This window comes from Lepisosteus platostomus, chromosome 10, assembly GCF_059453375.1.
Source record: "Lepisosteus platostomus isolate fLepPlt1 chromosome 10, fLepPlt1.hap1, whole genome shotgun sequence".
Lineage (NCBI taxonomy): Eukaryota > Metazoa > Chordata > Actinopteri > Semionotiformes > Lepisosteidae > Lepisosteus > Lepisosteus platostomus.
Window position 1 is genome coordinate 7,878,963 of NC_142620.1, and position 20,109 is coordinate 7,899,071.

The window sequence follows — 20,109 nt, forward strand, 5'->3', positions numbered from 1 at the left end:
TGGTACAGTTGTCTTCCAAAAGATGGCAGCACTCTGTTCTCTCTCTCTCTCTCTCTCTCTCTCTCTCTCTCTCTCTCTCTCTCTCTCTGAAACATTAAATAAAAACCTGCTCCCCAGAAAGGCTAGAAGGTCAATTCTTCTTTCCCGGAAAACAGGAAAGAAGTAAATGTTTCATTAATTCTATTTTTTTTTTGGTTTTGCTTTGTTATTTTCTGATCAGCAATTTTTGGAGTAATCTCGGGTTCAGGAAGAAGCTTTGGCTCTTGAGCTTCTCTCCAAGGGCAGAATTAGATTTCCTGGGGGATAAGTGGTCTCCTGGGTGTTTAGTTCAGAGAGAGGCTGCTTTTAGTGGCTGATACCTGCATATGAAATGAATGTCTTTTTTGGCTCTTAAAGTTGAACATGTGGAAGTGGTAGGGACTTAGAAAATATATAAAATTTAGGTTAGGCTCTGCACATGATGCACGTTATAAATGCCTAGCAGTTCCCACAAAGTAGAAAATGAAAAACAAAACATTAATATAAGACAACAGTCTGAAGTTTGTCTGAAAATATTAATGATTTTCAGGGATCAATTCCTAGTGGGTTATTCAATGTATTAATGCTGGGTTAATCTAATATACTGTAGGTTTTAATAAGTTTAAAAATGGAATTTGCCACCCCTGGTTTAAAGAGTTCTCCTTTACCTTATATTTTAGCCATTCAAAACAAATAGAAAGAGAAACGAATCTGGGAGAAATACTCCCAGAAATACAGAAAAACACCCGGTAAGAACTATATAACAACTGGCTATAATGAAATATGTTGCCAGAATTCAAGGAGAACACCACATGAAGATGAATGAAATGATCCAGGTAATTTGACTGAAGCTCTTAGAATACATAGACTTGTTGGAAACATCTGGAACTCCGAAAAGAAGGAATCCAGTGGATCCTGGGACTCGAAACCCGTTTGCTAACCTGAAACTGTTTGGGTGGTTTGGGAGCCATGCCCAGGAGAACTGTGAGCTCTGAGAGGAGGATTCCCTCTTCACTCTTTGCTTTATTCTTCTGGTGTTTTACTGATGGACTTGGCTCTTTATCGGCTGTATATTTACAGCCCATGTAGCCCGATGAAGTGTGAAAGAACTGCATTGTTTCGTTTCAGGCCCCCTCTGTTAGAGGTCTGGCAAGACAATATTCTTGATAAATGTCCTACTGTACATTTCTATTAGCCAAGCTTAGGGGGATCTTAGCAGGGAACCCAATATTCCCTGTTTATTTGTAAGGTATATTTTAACAGCCGGACAACAAAAATGACAGACACATACAGTATAAACACATGGAATGTAATACTGTAAGCATAAATGTGGTGTGACCCATGAAGGGATGCCAATCTTTCCAGAATTGCTGTGAGTAACATCAGACACAGGTTAGTCAATTTTTAGGGATTATTTTGTGTTTTGTCTCCATCACAGTACTTAATGCTGGAAGAATGAAACTAAGTATTTCTATATCAGTCATTTCATTGGACAGATGGGGTCCCACTTTGAAAATATTATGACATCTCCATTTTTTTTATTTTATTCAGAAATTGAACAAGTATTTCAACCTGGGTTAACTGGAATTGTATTTTTGTGAACCTAGCTGTGCAGTACAATGGCAAAAGAAAGTAACAGTCTGTTCTTAGTTCCACATTCACTTCTGTTCCCAATCAGTTTAATTCAGACAAGAAATAATTTATCTTTCAGGTAAGTAATTTGTTCCATAAATTACGCATTTTGCCTTAATCATTGAAGATACAGAACCAAAAAGCAAATTGAATTCCATTTGCTATCTGCAATGCGGTGTGTCTTTCATTACATCATGTGCAGGTTGAAACGGAGGATTCTGCCCTAATCATTTCTGAATTACAGGCTTCTGCCACACTGTATCTACAATTTCAATAATCGCAGCCTGTGGAGGAGAATGTGAAGAGTATCTGGACATTTGTAAAGGCAGGCATCTATCTCAGAAGTAATTCACCACTTTCACCATTTTCCTTTATAAACAACAATGGTTTGCAATATTGCAGCAGGAGTTTTGTGATCAAAGGAGGAAGAGATTTATCATTACCAGCAATATGCTTATAGATATGACTGGGACTATTAGTATACTGATCTTAAATGTAAATCATTTTTTTAAAGATACAGTAGACACCTTCACTCAGATCTATTCACTTTAAATGTTGCATTTGTTGTCACTCTTTATTTAAGGGTGAAAATACACACCAGCTAAAATTAGACATACTTCTTAGTGACCTGCAGTTGCATTAGAATCACACTGAAGCAGAAGCAGAAGCTAAATGGATGGGTAATAAAAATGTTAGTCTCTGTGCATCTGTAATGCATTTGTTGGACAAGTGTTTGATGCCAGCCATTCTTCTGTAGTCTGTCCATCTGAGTGATTGAAATGAGGGCTGAACTGTACTTTTGCACATCCAGAACGAGGGAGGTGTCGTTCTGTGCTTTGTATTCACCACTCGCTCGCTGGAAGCGCAGCTCTGGCAGAGATGACATGCTGGACTGTGGCCCTGGGGTTGGGGGCCAGGCCCGGTGCCTTCGGCTGAGCCCTGCCAGGTGTGGGGTCGCTCGGGGCTGTCCCTCCTGGAGGCCTGTCTCTCCTCACCTGGCCCCCGTTGCCCCCGTGTGAGTCTCGCAGACGCCTCTCCAGCTGAGCCAGAATGTCGCTCTCCTGCGCGACCATGGTGTTGACATTCAGACCCAGCAGCTTCAAGATGCATTCTTTAAAATCCACCAGCTGTGGGTTTTTTTAGAAAAGACAGTGTCTAGGTTTCAGTCATTAACTACCCTGGTTCAGTTTTAGGCAGCATCGAAATGCTAAAATATGAACACAAGAGTGCAATTTCCATGATTTTATTTACTTCAATACTTTTAGAATATAGTACCTCTGCCAAATCATATACTGTATACTGTAGTGTGAAGGTTTAGCCTTTTTAGTCAATCATCATGGTGTCTGCAATTCATACACTGAATAAACCAAACTGTCCATTCCTGAACTTCATTTTATGTAAATGTTATGTGGCAAAAGAGGTGAAAACATAATTCCAGATGTCTGTCTGTACTGGCGTAAAGGCAGCAGAGCGTTTCTTTTGTGGCTTGTGTCTCACCTCTCTCTCTCTCCTGGCCACCTCACGCAGGGCTCTCTTCGTCATTCGGAGCTCATTGGACATGGCCTGCAGTGTGGTCTGAGCCCTCTGCCTCTCCTCGCTCTCCTGCTGCAGGTCTTCTCTTACGCACGCCACCGTCTCCTCTGCCAGCTCTTTCAATCTCCTACTCTCCGATAGCGACTTTTTCAGCCCCTCCATGTTTCTGGTCTTTTCGTCCTTCTTCACCTACAGTATGTGAGAGAACGCTGTTGGTTGACCACATGAACCAAGAGTGTCCTTTTGTCACAAAAACAAAACTGAGACAGAAAAGACACTACTATCTATACAGTATGTCAGGTATGCACAGGTTATAAAGCCTGCTCTATCGATTTGCTGTTACACAAAGCAGTATTCACAATTCACCTTTAACAGTGCATTCCTTCTCTATATTCACTGCACACAATACAACTTTAGAGTTATGCAGTAGGAATATAGTGGATAGGAACTGATAAGATTTGTTCGGATTAGTAGTGGATAGTACTGAATAGATTTTTGCACCTGATAATTTGTAGAGAAGATTTGTGTTTCAAGACCCTGCAGTTCAAAGTAATAACACACTGATGTGTCAGTTGCTCAGTTCCTGTAACTCGTTTGCTAAGTCACCTGGAGAAGCCTGGCCTCAGCGAGCTGTGCCTGCAGGCTGCGGTTGGTGCTCTCTAAGTCACTCAGCTGCCCCTGCAGCATCACTATGTTCCTCTCCAGCTGCAGGACAGTCTCTCTGCTCCCCATCTTCTCTCTCAGGAGCAGGGCAGACAGGTCCTTCTCTTCTTCCCTCAGCTTCAGCTTCTGCTGGAGGCTCTCGATCTCTGCCTTCTTTCTGTCCAGCTTCTCTTTCTGAGAAGAAACCTGGCATGGATACAGTGTGAAACTCACAAAGGGGTGGGAAAGGCTCAGAAAGCCTTTTATACCCTGATTAGGTCTCCTTTCATTAACCAACACATGTGCCAACCCATTTGTAAAATACAGTGCTATTGGACATGTTTTTTTGACATATGTTCAGGGTGAGGACGCCCACCTTGTGCTGTAGGGTACAGATGAGCTCCCTGCAGTCACTGATGGACTGGCTGCCCAAACTGGACAGCCGCTCTGCGCGGGACAGCAGTACGTTGTACTGAGTCTGCAGGGGCTTGCCAGAGATCTCCTCCTCCACATTCAGCTTCTGCGCCATCTCATTCACAAACATTATGTGCTGCAAAGGGACACAAGCCTTTATTACAACAGTTCGGAAAGTGAAACAAGGAAAGCAACTCCTTTGTCCCTTGGGGACTAATATCTATCCAAATAGACACTTTTACCAAATACATAAATAAAAATGTGCTTTCTTAGAAAATCCATATTTACAGTTCTTTACAAAAACACACAAATAGCTCAATAATCAAATGCTTAATTTCTTCATGAAACTACCATAGTTTCTGAGATTATTCAGAAATGATGTATCACAGATTTTCTAGAATACAAAGTTAAACACAAAGCGGTATATTTAATAACTGCAAGTGATTTGTTGTGCTGTCTGCTGGAAAACGGAAAGAGACGATGGAGGAATTTCAGCACTTGAGGGTTTCAGAACCAAGCAGCCAAATCACATCGCACCAGATTTATTGCATAGTACAGTGGAATGGAGGCCAAATAAAATAAGCAGAAAAGATTTAAATAATGCCCAATAAACCTCACAAAAAGGCACAAACTGTCTCACGTAGTTGCCCACTAATACTGTAACTATTGACCATTCACCAACCCAATTTATGTTTTCCAATATTCCCTGTTTTTCAGTGCCGACAACAGACATGATTCCAATGTCCCTGGTGTCTTGAAAGGCCAGGGACTATCCGGAAGAGGACAAACCTACAGTAGCTACAATACATCTTTTCCCAACTAGCATCAAGCCTGCTGTATCGTGGGATATGAGTATCACCATGTGGTTGACTGGTGGAGTCAGCTGCCATCCATCCGCTGTTGAATCAGCAACACCACGATTTCTTTTTGGTCTCCCTTTCTACTTCTCATTTGCAATAAAACACAGACAAGGTGCATAAACAATTCATCTTTATGTGTAGCATTAATAGAATGCATGAATCTGTGGATGGCATGACATTTCAACTGTGTAATACTGTACATCTGAGGATAGATCAACAGAAGGAGGAACACTCTACAACGGGGCTATAAGCTGACAAAGAGCTCATTTGGAGCTCCTTTTAAGAGATTACGAGGGAAAAAAAGAACAGAAACCCAATTCATTTCATGGTTTCACCTAGTGATATCGAGGTGATGTTATTGTTATTCTCAGTTGATCAAGACTTCCATCACCCTTCTACTATCTACAATAATGGCAACGTAGTCCGAAAATTCAGAGAGCTGGAGAGCAAAGATATCACAATATCTTACAAAACGTAGAATACAGAAAAGGAAGATGGGTACTTTAACAAGATGATACCTTTCCCCATTAGACATGCACATCTTAAGAGGTAACTGTGAAATCCTTTCTAACGTAATCCCAAGGTCCCGGACTTTCACCTTTTGCTTCTCGAAGGAAAGGCCGTCGTTCAGCATGCTTTTCGCCGCCAGGCTCCCCTCCACGTGGCGCAGCGTGTCGCGGTGCTGGCGCAGGAGCTCCTGCGTGCTCTGGCTGTGGCTCACGCTCTGCTGGTAGAGCTCGCAGTGCTGCCCCAGCTGCCGGCTCATGCCCTGCAGCCTGCGCTCGTACTCCTCCTCCCTCTGGGCACCGGACGACAAGACAGCCAGCCCGGCTGGGATTACCGCGCGCGTTTTACGAGCTCCACTCCGACGGGAGGAAACAGGCTCAATAGAAAAGCAGAACAGTGATTGACTCTGCAAATAATTTGTTTCAAATTAATAGCCTAATTAAATTACTGCTGTATAATCCTGCAATGCTCCTTTTTGATTGCGTGCTTGTTTTTTTTCATCCCTTTAATGAACATTATATACTGTACCACATAGGCTAATACATATTATACTCCAAGGAACCATTATGTACTCTTAATTTTACATGCTTTTGTACTGTACATGTTTTTCCATAGTCAAAATAGATGCTGACACATTATTTTTCTTCTTTAATGCACTAAAGCTATCTAAAGTAGGGCAATTGATTGATTCCCTCCACTGTTCTTAAGAGGTAGGCAGATGAAGCTCTAGGAGCTGTGCATAGCTGAGCATTTCCTTCTCAAAGTCATCTGAACAAGCCTCTTTGTTCCACTCCTCATTGCAGCAGTGATGCGAAACACCTGAGAAGGACACCAGCCAGGTAGTGGAATCAGAGCTGGAAGCTGAGCTACACAGGCTGGAGGCGAGACGCAGCTCTGAGTTGAGCAACTTTCGAGCTGTACTGCTGCTTTAAAGGAAACCTTGGATGATATTTATGACCGTACTGTACTTCACATTCTGTGTCGGTACATTTCGTGATAGGGAGTATCTGTCCAGCTATGAAGCGCAATTAAACATTCCAGAAATGAGTTGTATTTATCCATTTGACCTTTAGCATTGCAGTGGCACAAATCATTTCATTTGGAATCATTGGAAGGTACTCCTTACGTATTTTTCAAGTAAGTCATTATCTCAAAAAAAAAACGAATGAAATGAAAGACTTTGACTCTTCCAAACTAACATTTTTTTTACAGCTGGTACTGTAATGTAGAGCTCTATTTACCAGGAAGCTCATATTTCCCAAGGTCTACGTGATTTACTAATAGTTTGGCTTCAGTGGAGCTCATTTTAGTTTGTTGTTGCTCATCTATTTTCTGTGCTGCACTTCTCCCTCCTGTTCTCAATTGCTGTGTTGAGAGTAAGCTAGTTTCGAGTTTTAAACAAGGACAAAATCTGTCAGTTTAGGAGCTGGAGGTTAACCTTTTTCTTTGCGCTTTATGCCACACTTTAAAGTGAGTGTGTGCATAAAAAAACAATTGATTGTCTTGCAGGTGACAGCAAGAGCCTCGTCTCTTCCCTGCATCAGAGAAAGTTACATCAAAATTCAGATTTTTAATGCCATGCACAGTTCAGATGGACACGTAGCTTGCAGCGTACCGAAGTTAATGAGTGACACTTCCAGAAACCGGACAAGCTCAAGAGACTTTACTTTAACATGATCACACTGAGAGTTTGGACAGACCAAGGTCAAGCCCTGTAATTGAGATTGATATTCATGTGCTGAATAGGCGCAATCACTGTCCATTTGTATGGCACGGTTAGTACCCACGTACCACACTGAGCATCAACAAATGACTATTCTGAATGCACTGAAATGCTGGAAGTGCCTGATCAATCTGAGTGTCACAGATGTTGAAAATCACTGACATTTTCGAGTTTAAAAAGCATGAGCATCACTAACTTGTTTAGAGCACCCACTGTAGGTGGACCAGAGATAGAGTCCATGGTATTTTGCATTCCTTGCTCGTGACGTTGATGGCAAAGAGCATAAGAGGCTGGACAGAGACATTTCTGACATGGTTGTTCTACAGTAAATTCATCAAGATGGGTTATGTGGGACACCTGGATATGGACAGCAGAGTGCAACAGCCCCCGTCAGCCCCCGCTCACCTGTCTCCAGTCCCGCGTGGCGCTGCAGAGCTCCTGGACTCTCTCGATCACTGCCTCCTCGGACTCGGGCACCGCGAGGACGCTGTCGCTCAGCAGGCCGGCGAGCTTGTGCAGGAAGGAGCTGTGGAGGGTGCGGGCCGCCCGGTTCTCGCAGCGCTGGGACTGCAGGCTGAGCTCCAGCTGCTCGGCCTGCGCGGCGGCTGCCTGCAGCTCCCGGTGGCTCTGCCCCCACTCCTTCTGGCTCTGCTCCAGCCTCTCTCGCAGCAGCTTCGCTTCTCTCTCCAAGGCCGTTTTGACGGCAAGAGCCTCGTCTCTTCCCTGCATCAGAGGAAGTTACAGCAAAATTCAGATTTGTAATGCCATGGACAGTTCAGCTGGACACGTAGCTTGCAGTGCAGAAGATGTCAAAGATAGCATCGAAACAGAATGTACCTTAGAGCACAGGAAATGATCTCTGCATGAACCAACACAACAGAAACATTTTCCTCATTTAAAAGCAATTTAGTTCAGCGACTAAATTACACTGAGAGATATTTAATATCTGAAGAGTACGTTCCCTTTATTTTTATTGCATTCTGACAGATTCATTGCTTGTAAAAGGCTCCAGACAGATTGTTGGAGCCTGAGATTGGTTATAGTTTTGTCCTCTTCGATTTCCTACGCTGATCTGGCTCCTGTTCCTGCTCCTGCTCGAAGGAAACACACCAGTCCATATGACCATTCCGACACAGTCCTGTGTCCGCAGGTCACTGGGACAGCTGTGACAGCAAAAGTAGCGTTGAAAATATCCACTAGTCTGTGTGCGAATACCTCCCTTATGTTTTCTTTTGTTCTTTCTTCCATATACTGTATATACATTGTTTCTATTTCCTTACTTTCTAAATATCTTTCCCTTGCAGAGTTGCAGGTTGGTATGTTTTGCACTGTGTGCTGAAAAGACTGGAGGAAACCTGGATAATCTTCAAAATCCTGCCCTGTGAAGAAGCGTACCCCAACTCGCAAATCCTGAAGATAGTTATGGGAAATACTAGTTCATTATTTTAGCAGATATTATTAATAATACATTTCAGTTTATAGTGTGTCTTTAAAAGCACAAGGTGCAGGTACAGTATGAGCTGTTATTCTTTTGTTCAGATCGCAGTTCAATTATTAAATAAAATCCCTTGGATATTCTGGGGGTTTCCCCAAACCCAGTACAGTTGTTTTCTCTGCCTCTCTTCAATTAAATCCTAATCTTTACAACACAAAGAGCCCATTTCCCCTCCTAGAAGGAGGGCTTAACTGGTTTGGTTTGGCAATAATTCCAGAATCATGGATTCACACCTGGTACACTGCCCTGACGTTGATTTGGCACCATGTCCTGTTTCATTAGTCTGGAATGGGCACCTCTTAGAGGAAGAGTTACACATTGCAGTGGCTTTTACCTGGAGAGCCACGTCAAACATCTTACATTTGTTCAGTTGACCTGCAGTCTTTCAGGATGTGTCCAGAACAGAGAAGAATGTGTGCAGCTCTGAGAAAGCAGGGCCACACATCTCATTTTATTTACTGTATTTTATAAATCAGGTAATTTTATAAGGACACTTAATTAACAGAGAACATTCAGCTACAATCTAGCCCTCAGGTTAGCTGATGACATCAACTTAAAGCTGATGATTTTCAATCCTAGAGAAACTTAAAAATATTGTTCTAGCTCAAAGGTCTGTGGCTTTTCTGGAGCCCAGTGACCACCCTACAGCTTTTCAAATTTGATATCCTGAAAGTTTCCCAATGTAGTCAGTTGTTAGTGCAAACATAAATCAAATACCAAAAAAAAGCATAATTCCACTTTGTAATAAAGCCTTTTCAAAGGCTGATCAGGTTACATTCAGAACTGGAATTTGTACATGGTAATCATGGCCTTGATCAAGGTCAGGATTATCCCTGCTGCAGAACAGGACTATAAAATTAGGATAATTATGCTATTTGTAATTAGGGAGGTATCATGGCAAAATAAAACAGCCTAACATGGAGGGGTAGACAGAAGAGTGAAACTCATGATTTTTAATACTTTATGGACGGATTATGATCTCATGGGAGTTGGCACAAAGACTCATGAAAAACAACGTTGCTGAAAATGACAGAAAAGCAGAGCAATATCAATCTTCTTTTTAAAAAAAAAAGTCTGGAAACATTATTATCTGGTTAAATCGTCAATTTAGATAAGATTGGCTTTATTACTTTTATCTTTATAATCTAAGCAAAATCTTAACTTTATTAAAAAAATACCTTTATCCTGTTTTTCAGCACTGCTGGAATGAAATTGAATATTCATACCCAGGCTCAGGCATTTACAAGGAAGAACAACAGCTCTTTTTTATTTGATTCTCTTATGAAAAGCGGATTTAAAGAAGGCACAGAATTAAGCCAGGGATTTCGTAATTTAACTGTTGTATTCAGAGGAAAAAAAAACCCTGCAGCCCTCTTCCACGTGTACTCTCATTGAGGACAGGCACTGAAATGCAGCTGGGGAATCGTAAATGGTGTTCGAGTCCCATTCAGCGGCGGATTTCTTGCCTCCGAGTCTGCTCTATCAGCAACAATGGAGGAGGGAGAGGTCAACACGGTCAGAGACGAGCCGGAGAAACTCATTGTGACTGTGAAGGGGCTCTGTGGCTTCCGAGGCGCAAGGTTCACAGAGCCCAGATGTTACTGAAAATGAAATCAGAAACTGATTTGGAATTGTCTCAATTACACAAAAAGTACAAAAAGGAACATATCAAATACGAATGGCTTTGGCTCTTTGATGTAGATTAAAAAATACAATTTGTAATCCGTCTGGCTCTGGCCTTCTCTCTCTTTCTCTCTGAACACGACACCCTAATGTCACGCTCTTTTTTGTCACTTTAAGGCCTTAAGGCAATGAGCAACACAAGGTTCGGCTAAAACACACCTCAGGGGAAATAAAGAAAGGCAGAAACAGTTTTTAATATGTTAATGGCAAAACGTGAAGAGCGAAGCACAGGACAATGGAGATATTGGATTTCTTCTTTTAAAAAAGCTGATTTGGTAAAAATGGACAGTTCTAGTTCGCATTCCAGGAACGTAGAAGGCTAAATAAGTCCTTTGTGAGGTAAAGATGTGTTTAGTTGGAATGTTTGCGAGATTGTCCCACATATAACACATTACAATATTATCACCACAAACACCTTTTTTACTAAGAATCAAAGAATCACAAAATATTTGTGCACCAGAGTGGTGAGGCAATCAGTACTGATGCCTCACAGCTCAATTGTCCTGGATTCAGCTGTAGCCAGGCATGGTGATTACTTGTTTTCCACAGCTGGAATGGAATTTTTCCAGGTGCTCTGGTTTCCTTTCACTCCTCAAAGACATACTAGAAAAGGTTAAAGGTAAATTTTTCCCTGTAGGCTCCTGTCCACTGGTGTGTCCAGTGTGTGTGTCCACTTCCATGTACTGGTGTCCTGTCCAGCGTGTAGTTACAGTACACTTTCTGCTCTTTGCTTCCAGGTTAGCGTCTGATTTGCTGCAACTCTTAACAGGAAAAAGCAGCTTTCTGATATTGAATGGGTCAATGGATTGATTTGTGGATTAATCGCATGCTAATAATGGCTTAACAATTATCCTACAGCCCGTTCTCTGGTGTAACCTTTTACGTTCTAATGGATGTGTCTTTCACAAACAGTTTTAGTTAACATCCATATCCTATAATTTGTAAAACAAAATGTATTTTAATGAGCCATCTCAATAAGTAGAATGTTAAATGTTAACGGCTCCTGGGGCTGCAAATAAGCACAAAGCAATAAAGGAAGCAAAAAAAAAGCTATGAATTTGTTTTCAGTAAAAGTGCGTGGAACTTGAGTGAGTACCACTAACACATGGCAAAGCAAAATGAAATTCTGTTTCATTTCATTTAAGAGATTTCCCCTTTGCAAAAGCCTCCCCCACATTCTAATGAACTTGTGTACAGAGGATCAGCTCTTTTCCATTAGCCTGAGCAGTACAACAGGAACAGACCTCTCAATTCATGCAATTTTATTTTGATAGGATTGTATGTGTATTTAAAGTTTTTAATACTTTGGAGGCTTCAATAATATAGAAGGCACAACATGACACATACATGTTTAGTCAGTTTTAACATCTCACTTTCTAAAACATAAAACTGAGTTTGTATCTTGTAGCTGGATAAATGATGAGAACTGGTCTACCTGTCTCTTCTCCTGAGCTTCCCAATCCCATCTGTCTCCTACGTGTTGCGAAAGGTCAGTGACGTTATAATAATCAAGCCCTGGCTAGACCCAAACAGAAAACATCAGACAGGGAGCCCTACCCTCTTGAGTGCAGTGAGCTCCTCTGCTCGAGAGGCAGCAGCTCGCTGCTCCTGGTTCACTTCTCCCACCAGCTTCAGGATCGTTTCTCGACTGGTCTTGAACTCCAGGTCTTGACTATCTAGAGCTTCCTTCAGGCTGCCTATCGTCGCCTTCTGCTGCAAATTTTCCTCCCGCAACTTAGAAACCTTTCTCATAAAATAAAGAATAGCATTAAAAAAATACAATACAATAACAATGTTGGCAGATTTAGGGACAGAAACCCTCAGTCTCAGTCAAGCCAAGTACTGTATCCTACTGTAGCAAAGCGCTATAATAAATTAATAATCTCACTTTCTGCTCAGCTATAAAGTGTTGAAAATTCATGTGGTGATTGGTTGTGAGTGGTTTAATACACCATAGTTGTATTTTTCCACATTGATGAAAAGTCGTAAGATTATTATAACCATCTGTGGATTGGGGGTGGGAATATTAATTAGTTCTTTAAGCCTGGTAATGCACTGCCTCTGCTCCATACAGTTTATTCTGCAATCTGGACACACACTTTCACGGACCACTTAGCCATGGAAAGAGAATATTTGCAGTGCTACGGGGAAAAACATCATAATCAATGAATCAGCACAAGTTAGGCCTAATTACAGGGTGTACGAAGAAACATATTTCAACATTCATGTCAGGCTACTGTCTAACAGTAGTGCTATACAGTAACACATACTCACTCTCTGTATCATGTTACCAAGGGAGTTCTTTGGATCCTTTTCACTCAGCCCTAGGCTTGATGCAAGTCCTGCTATAACATCCACCAGCTTCTTCTCACTGCCAGCGGCTCTCTGCTCTGCATCCTCTCGCATTGAAAGGTGGAACCTGCACACACCGAACCAGTCAAGCCATTAGCCTTACCTTGCGGGAAATAACACTGAAGACAAGGCCATCTGCTGCTGTAATGAATCTGGGCTGTGGTGTAAAGGCCAGACATTTATTTGCAAGCAGAAAAGTAATTAAAATTAGGAACACCTACAGGAAGAATGGAAATAGAACCGTACTATTGAATAATTTAGTGGAAAAATGTTTTACAGGTGTAATGCCTCATGATACAGCATAATGGTAAAGCAGTTGTTCCAATTTCATGTTTACTAATTTAATAACCGGCATGAACAATGCAAGAATATCTTGATTCCCTGCAGTCCAGGATTTTTCAGGGAGAACCTACTTAATATGTAAAAAGTCTTCAATTTCATTAGCAAGCAGCTCCTGAAATAGAGGAACAGCAGTTGTTCATATAAAACAAAAACTCAACATGAAGATGAACGTGAGGGTTTTTCACACTTAAAAATAATAAAAAAATGAAACAGAATGTGCCAGTGCGTGCACCATGTTGCTTTCCAGCGCGAATACAAACTTTCTCCTTGACCAAAGGTTCTTCTTTTATGAGACAGCTGCTGTTGTAAGAGTGGGCGCTCTCACCTCACTCTCTCCTCCAGTTCGGACACTCTGTGCTGAAGCTCGCCATTCTGTCTGTGGAAATCCCCCAGACTGCGGTCAGGCTGGAGGGGTACAGCCACGCTCCTTGTCCAGCGCCCTTCGCTGGCCTGCTGTCCTGGGGCCTGGGCAGGGGCGGACGGCAGAGTGCTGCTGAGCTTCATCCCCACCAGCTCCTCCCATGGCTTCTGTGCTGATGGAGCTTTTGGAAGCAGGTGTGTTTGGAGTCCCCCGACCTTTAGTGCGCAAGACGTACAGAAACATGAGACCAGCCCATTTGGAACTGGAAGATCAGAGCTGACCCTCAAGATGCTTAAGATCAGATGCGTTAGAAATTGTGCTTTGGAAAATGTGGCTTGATCACTTCTTTTGTTAAGATCTACCTTTATTTTTTCAAAATATAATATAACAGTGCTATGTCTTCCACAAGATATTTATTTTTCATGTTTTTGGTCCTTTAGAATTTTGCTTGTTTTTACGTCTTACCTCTCCCTGTGCTGTATTTTCTCTGTAAGCATTGCCAGCGATCCATCTCTCATAGGAATGCAGAGGTGTCTGGTTGGGAGAACTCTGTAGTTGATCTAATGATCCCTATTAAAGAAGAACTGGTTTAGCTTCCTCATCAGTCCTGGTCCTGTGAATAATTCTGCATGTTGAAACTGGAGCATGAGGCACTTTTGGTTTGTAGCATTTCATGTATTAGGGTGTAATTCTTCACACTTCCTGGGTCACAGTTTCATGGTCAACCTACATTGAGCTAAAGCAATAAAGTGTGATTTCATACCTGACATTTGAAGTAGTACTACATTAGGTACAGTACCTCATTAAAGTGTAGCACTACATTATTTGCTTGTTTTACCCCCTTAAAAATTATTATAGCAATTAGTCTCAAACTCCTTGGGCTTTGGGATACAGGGGGAGAAATAATGAGTCTATGCTTCTTTGCCTTGTTTCAGAACCACGACCAAGATTTTTGTATATCGTCTTTTTCCCTGTGAACCTGAATGGTAAAAAACTAAAAGCTTAAAACTCCACCCTGTATAGATTTGCAAAATAACTTATTCTTTTCATTCAAAACTTAATGCTTCCACAGATGACGTACAGTAATGAAAGCATTGAAGAGAGACCATATTCATATTCTTGACACAATCAGAATGAAATAATGCCTCCCTCACCGCATATCCTCTGGCCTTCGATAAGATTTGGAGGAATCAATGAAACTAGCCAGCTGTTCAGTCCAACATGAAGGGCCTGAAGGCTCTCTCTTCTAACTCTGGGCCTCCTGTCCATTAATAACAATGTCAGGGGCTCCCCTCTGAACAGGAGGCCAGAGTGGGAATCGGACTTCAGGCACACTTTCACAGAAAACCATCACAGTCAGAACCATTCATAATTTCCACCTCAAAGTAAAGACATGGATCTAGATCAAAGGACCTGGTTACTTCCCGAAAATGTGCAGAAGCCTATTCAGCAATAAAGCCAAGGGATGATTTAATACAGAAACTTACGGGTTGGTGCCAGGAAGGTGTCATGGAAGTACAGACTATTGCTGCATGCTCCCAAGAGAAGTCCTGCAGTCAGACTTTTCACTACTTACAGCTGAGACTGCTGTAAGATTTTCAGTAAGTCAACCTGTGAACCACCAGTTGCACTTGAGCAGATCTCCCCAGCTGTAGACCAGATGTGAAACTCACGTCCAGAATGCCCAATCATGTGTGTCAGGCATATGTCAAGAACATTTAAATGAGCAAAACAAGGAACAAGAATAACTGTTGTAGTTCCAGTAAGGTGCAAATCGCAGTGCCTAGGATATGGTTACTGAGCAAGAAGACAGATCTGAAACTGGATGAAGATACTCTTTCGCTGTTTAGACATAAGATAGAGTTGGGATCTCCATTCACACTGAAGTCCAGGGCCATTCATATTTTGTTAATTCAGAAGAATACAATTATATATAGTTATAGTTTGCCATCAATTTACCATTAATTATTATATCCTTTTCAACTAAATCAGGACGTCTCACAGATTCTCAGTCTTACAGATGACTTGTAAACTTGAGGTGAGGTAATTCATCTCCTGAACACCAGGAGATCACTGGGGACTCAAATAATCCTTTTCTATCGAAGTGACCACTAGACAGAGGAACGTCAGTTAAAAATGCTCAGCTTAGAGGTAGTGCAACAGCTCCATCTTCTGCTGAATCTAAGTAAATCTTTATCTTGTAATTCTACTCAGTACCCTTAACCACCTGTTATGTTTGTGTAGCATTTCCTGTAGCAACGTAGATGAGGGTGAGTATCCCGCATGCAGATCTAAGCTGTTATTACAAATGACAACAATAAGAAACTAGGAGGGTTGTCCAGAAGAATAATGACCCACTTTCTTTTTTCATTACTCTGCAACAAGATGTTGGCAATTTCAATTTTACAGAACTGAAAGTTTCACTGTGTTCTTGTGGGAATTCATTTTTTTATCAATGTTGGGGTATTGCTCTGTGGATGCCTCTTGTTTAAAACTACAGGGGCTTCCAAAAGGATCTGGACAGCAACACTCTTTCTGCTTTACAGTCAAGCAATTTGTATTTGTAGTTGTAAGATTAATATGAGTGCATTTTCCTTTCTTTCAGTTTCAAAATTGCTTGGCTTCCTTCAACGTTCTTTGGTTTGCATTTTGACTTTCAACGTTAGCCTCCAAAGACTGAAGCCAAAGCGAGATTGATTGATAGGATGTTCACAGCTCTTTTATCAGTGTTATTACCCAAAAACAACCACCTGACCAACAAGGGACACCTCTCACCCAACAGTCTGAATACTTTTGCTCCTTTAAAATAAAGAGGTTCCATGCTATCGGCTTGTTTGATTGACTGAAGAGGGTAGAGTTGAAAAGGGTGACGTCCTCAGCAGAAACAGTAGCCACACGAGGCCAGAGTTCATTCTAGTTTCTAGTTTTTGTAGAATTGAGTAGACTAGAGAGACACACCTCCCCTGGATGGAACACCAGTCTGTCACAGGGATCACCGCCAGCCAGGCGCTGTATCCTATTTGTATGTATCCTATTTGTGCAACTGGGTGAACTAAAGCAGCTGAGGTAAAGTATCTCTCCCATAGTACTACAGCAGTGTCTGAAGCAGAGACTCGAACCCACAGCCTGCCAGTCATGCACCAAAGGCACATCCAATACCCCATGCCACCTCCAGGGCCGAGTTACATTTATTACCAATAAAATACTTAGGAAATGTGATTACCAGTCAATTTTTCAGGACAAAACCTGTCAAGTTTACAGCAAAAACCAAGTCCCAGCACTGTTTACAGCACGGGCATAGCAAAGTTTCCTGGTTTAGAACAACTTAGTGTGATGATTGAGCTCCTAAATTAAATAATTCAAGATTAAAAAAACATCAGACAAGAGGGCCTATCCGCTGGCGTGAGATGAGGACAGCTTTGCAAAGCATCAGGAACCATTTCTGAGAAAGCATCTTCTGCATTACCGGCACTGTGCATCCACAGGACAGACCCCAGCCTATAAATCTGCTAGTGCCTAGGATATTTGCAGAACAGGCCTGGTGTGCTTAGATGCAAATGCTAATGGAAATTTGACTAGATGAAATGGCTGAAACCATTAGAGATGCATTATAAAGGGTATGTGAGTCAGCAGCTGCCTGTTATGGATTCAAACATAATTGAAGGCAGCTCTACGAGCCGTGTAAACAGATTTGTTCAGTTTTCAAAGTTCAATCTTTTCCCCATAAATTTAAATGGAAATTAATTCTGATTCCAAAGAGGCTTCTAAATGGTTGCATCATGCAATGAGATCGTATTGATGAACCTGTTCTGATGCTCCTCTGTTGTTATGTACAAGGTGGAATACATGAGTCTGTCATTGCTGTTTTTTTGTGAGCCATTCTTTCTCTGGCAGATCCTAGGGTGGATGAGGGGGAGTTTTGAATGTGGTTTGGCTGGTAAAAGCAAGGATTTATCATTATTAAAAAGAATAGGTGTGTGAGAACAACATTTTTTAAAGGAAACCAATTTTGCCTGATGCATGATTCTTGGAGTAGAGAATTACTTCAAAAGATACCGTGTAACACTCAATCAAAGTGTTGTCAGACCCCAGCCTCTGATTGAACAATTTTTTCACAAATACCCAATCTGGCACAGCATGTGAATTGCTTGGCTGAGATGTAAATTGATCCTCATCCCACAGAAACGATCCTTTTTTATGTTGTGTTTTGTTGTTTCCTGCAGAACAGCTAATATTAAGTTCTAGGTTATACAAAGTTCTCCCGTCTATATAACAAGAGAGCTGTATCAATAAGTTCTAATTCTTCACCTTACAAAAGAGAGCTTTCAGTTGTAGCACATGGAAACAAGCAGCCAAGGAACACTTGGTAGACGATCAGATGTAAATTGCCCCAGTTGTGAACAACAGGAGGATTGTATTTTGCAAGTACATGTCCAGACATGCCTGGATTTGCACTAAAAACTTTATATAGGTGTAGGTGCAAAGATCAGGGGAAGTGGTATCATTTCATCCACTGATCCTGGGCTTTGATACAGACTTCCCTGAGATGTCTATAGTTATTCGTTACTCAATTCTTGGTCTCACGTGCAGATTTCTTTAACTTAATGATTGAATGTCACTGTGGACATCTTTATTAAAAATTACCAAGATCTTACTTTCAATCAATAGTACACTGCATCTGAAAACATTTTTGTAATTTTTCAGACATCTGCTATGATTGTCGCTTGTTTTGATTCAGTTTTCATAGGAAATTGAAATTTCAGCTTTTCCTCTTCAATTACATCAAAGAACATTTTGTGCTTTTGAATTGAGTTTGGCTGAATTGAGTTTGGCTATTTGCCAGGAGAATAATCTGAACTACATAGGGTCAATGCAAGGTTCTTATTTAGGGAACTTAATAAGAGTTAAAATCGTAAAAGGTCTGTTTGTCAGCACATTGAGCAAACATCACGCTGTTACAGCCCGTGACAAGTGTTTAACTCATCCTCTCCCAGTGTGGCAGCCTTGAACATGTAAAATAAATCAGTTGAATTAAAACCCAATTAAAGTGAACAAAAGCCAATACTCAACAACCCACTCTAATGCTACATAAACCCCTCAAATATTTTTACATTTTTATAGGCCTCTTTAAATTTGGAACATTTATTTAAATTCCTGTGTCAGATCTTTTGATACGAACTTACAGTACACAAGGATGGATTTATGTCTGCTACAGGTCTTACAGTACATACACATGCAGATTTCCAGAGAAAATAAGATATATCTTTCCTAGACCTCATTAGAACGACTATTAATGAGCTGTTTCCAGTGAGGTATTAGTACAATTAGAAAAAACCCTAGAAATATGAATACGCATCTGAAAAATGAATGTATTGTCCAATGCATATGGGCAGTTCTCGTCATCATGTTCTGAAGGGGAAAGTGCACTAAGAAGGAAAGGTGCAGAGTGCCTGTTTCCCATGTTAACAATATCTGCTTTTTTTCTTATTCTCAATGAGGGGTTCATGTTGCATAGGAAATTAATGACATGAAAGTAATAGTCCTCTCACTCCCCCTTCCCTCTCCCTGTCTCACAGACGCATGACTTTGAACTCTTTCAGCACCGCGCAGCCCTGGCTGTTGTGGCCTGCGGTGCCCCCGGTACTCACCTCACAGTGCCTGTGCGCAGAGGAGGCTGGCGGGGCAGCTATCTGTCCAGGTGAGGACCCCTGCAGCAGACTTCGGATCCAGGGGGTGTCCTGCAGTACACTGGGATCTGGGCTCCGGGTGCTGTGTGACTGGGACATGTCTGATACAGTTAACCCGTCAGACGCACGAGGGCATGTAATACCGTGTTCCGGTTCTGCTCCTTCCCACTGTGACAATTGCTCAGCGCCACCCTCTCAAGAAGACCTGTCAGCTAAAGGCTGGCAGGGTGCCCCAATGCTTGTGACCAGGCACGAGATGCCATGAGAAAGATTGATATTACAGCCTCATCGCGCTTCCTCCATCGGGGGTGTCAGACAGTTGATTCTGCGTTGACCCTGCTGCCACAACACAACGGGTGGTGGGCGTGTCCCGTTTCTATAGCAACCCCCCCAGCAACAGTGGCGAGTGAAACTCCCAGCACACCTGAAGGCATTTAAGAACATTCGCACTGTATTGTGCAAGAGGGAAAGGATGAGCCGGAAAAAGCCAACTTTGCCCTCTATTGTTTAGGAACAATGTTTCACAGAGTGCAAAGGCTAACCTGTGTCCATTACACAAGCAAATCCATCATTTTCCCATGACTGCAGACACAGAGGAACTCGGACACAGAAATCCCTATGCTGCTTTTGGTGTCTCAATCCAGAGTAATCCAGACCTTGAAAGAACCTGTGCCCCTCTCTAAATACTATTTTTATTTATTATTTATTTTACATTTTAGTTTTTTTTTATTCCAGGTAGAATAACACTGTTTACAAGGTTTTACATTAAGTGTTGGTACAAAGAAAATAATTGATATGATTACAAAGGAGTACAATAAACTCGATTAAATAAGATTAGAATGAAGACGAGTGCAGCGCTG

The 20,109-nt window shown here is 41.7% G+C and overlaps 1 protein-coding gene across 2 annotated transcripts; it reads right to left on the reverse strand.

Annotated features, from left to right (window-relative positions):
* Positions 1–1,534: 1,534 nt before the first annotated feature.
* LOC148653183 (coiled-coil domain-containing protein 170-like) lies at positions 1,535–19,607 on the reverse strand. 2 transcript variants are annotated; one of them, XM_088647873.1, is made up of 11 exons: positions 19,211–19,607; positions 14,028–14,132; positions 13,527–13,777; positions 12,782–12,926; positions 12,065–12,250; positions 7,735–8,052; positions 5,698–5,898; positions 4,202–4,375; positions 3,790–4,032; positions 3,148–3,372; positions 1,535–2,711 (listed from the first exon to the last, which is right to left on the reverse strand). In XM_088647873.1, the coding sequence occupies exons 1-11, from the start codon at positions 19,346–19,348 to the stop codon at positions 2,493–2,495; spliced, it is 2,205 nt and encodes a 734-aa protein (XP_088503999.1). In that variant the 5' UTR covers positions 19,349–19,607; the 3' UTR covers positions 1,535–2,492. The 2 variants fall into 2 exon arrangements, with proteins under 2 accessions (XP_088503999.1, XP_088503998.1); XM_088647872.1 differs by having other exon boundaries at positions 2,198–2,777; positions 19,211–19,605.
* Positions 19,608–20,109: the final 502 nt, after the last annotated feature.

Bases quoted from the DNA above. Each gene is read 5' to 3' on its own strand.
- LOC148653183 (XM_088647872.1), bottom strand. From the start codon at position 19,348: ATGTCCCAGTCACACAGCACCCGGAGCCCAGATCCCAGTGTACTGCAG. The intron at 14,133-19,210 runs GTGAGTACCGGG...CTTCTTTAATAG, and splicing joins CTGCGCACAGGCACTGTGAG to GGATCATTAGATCAACTACA. The intron at 13,778-14,027 runs GTAAGACGTAAA...TGCGCACTAAAG, and splicing joins AAAATACAGCACAGGGAGAG to GTCGGGGGACTCCAAACACA.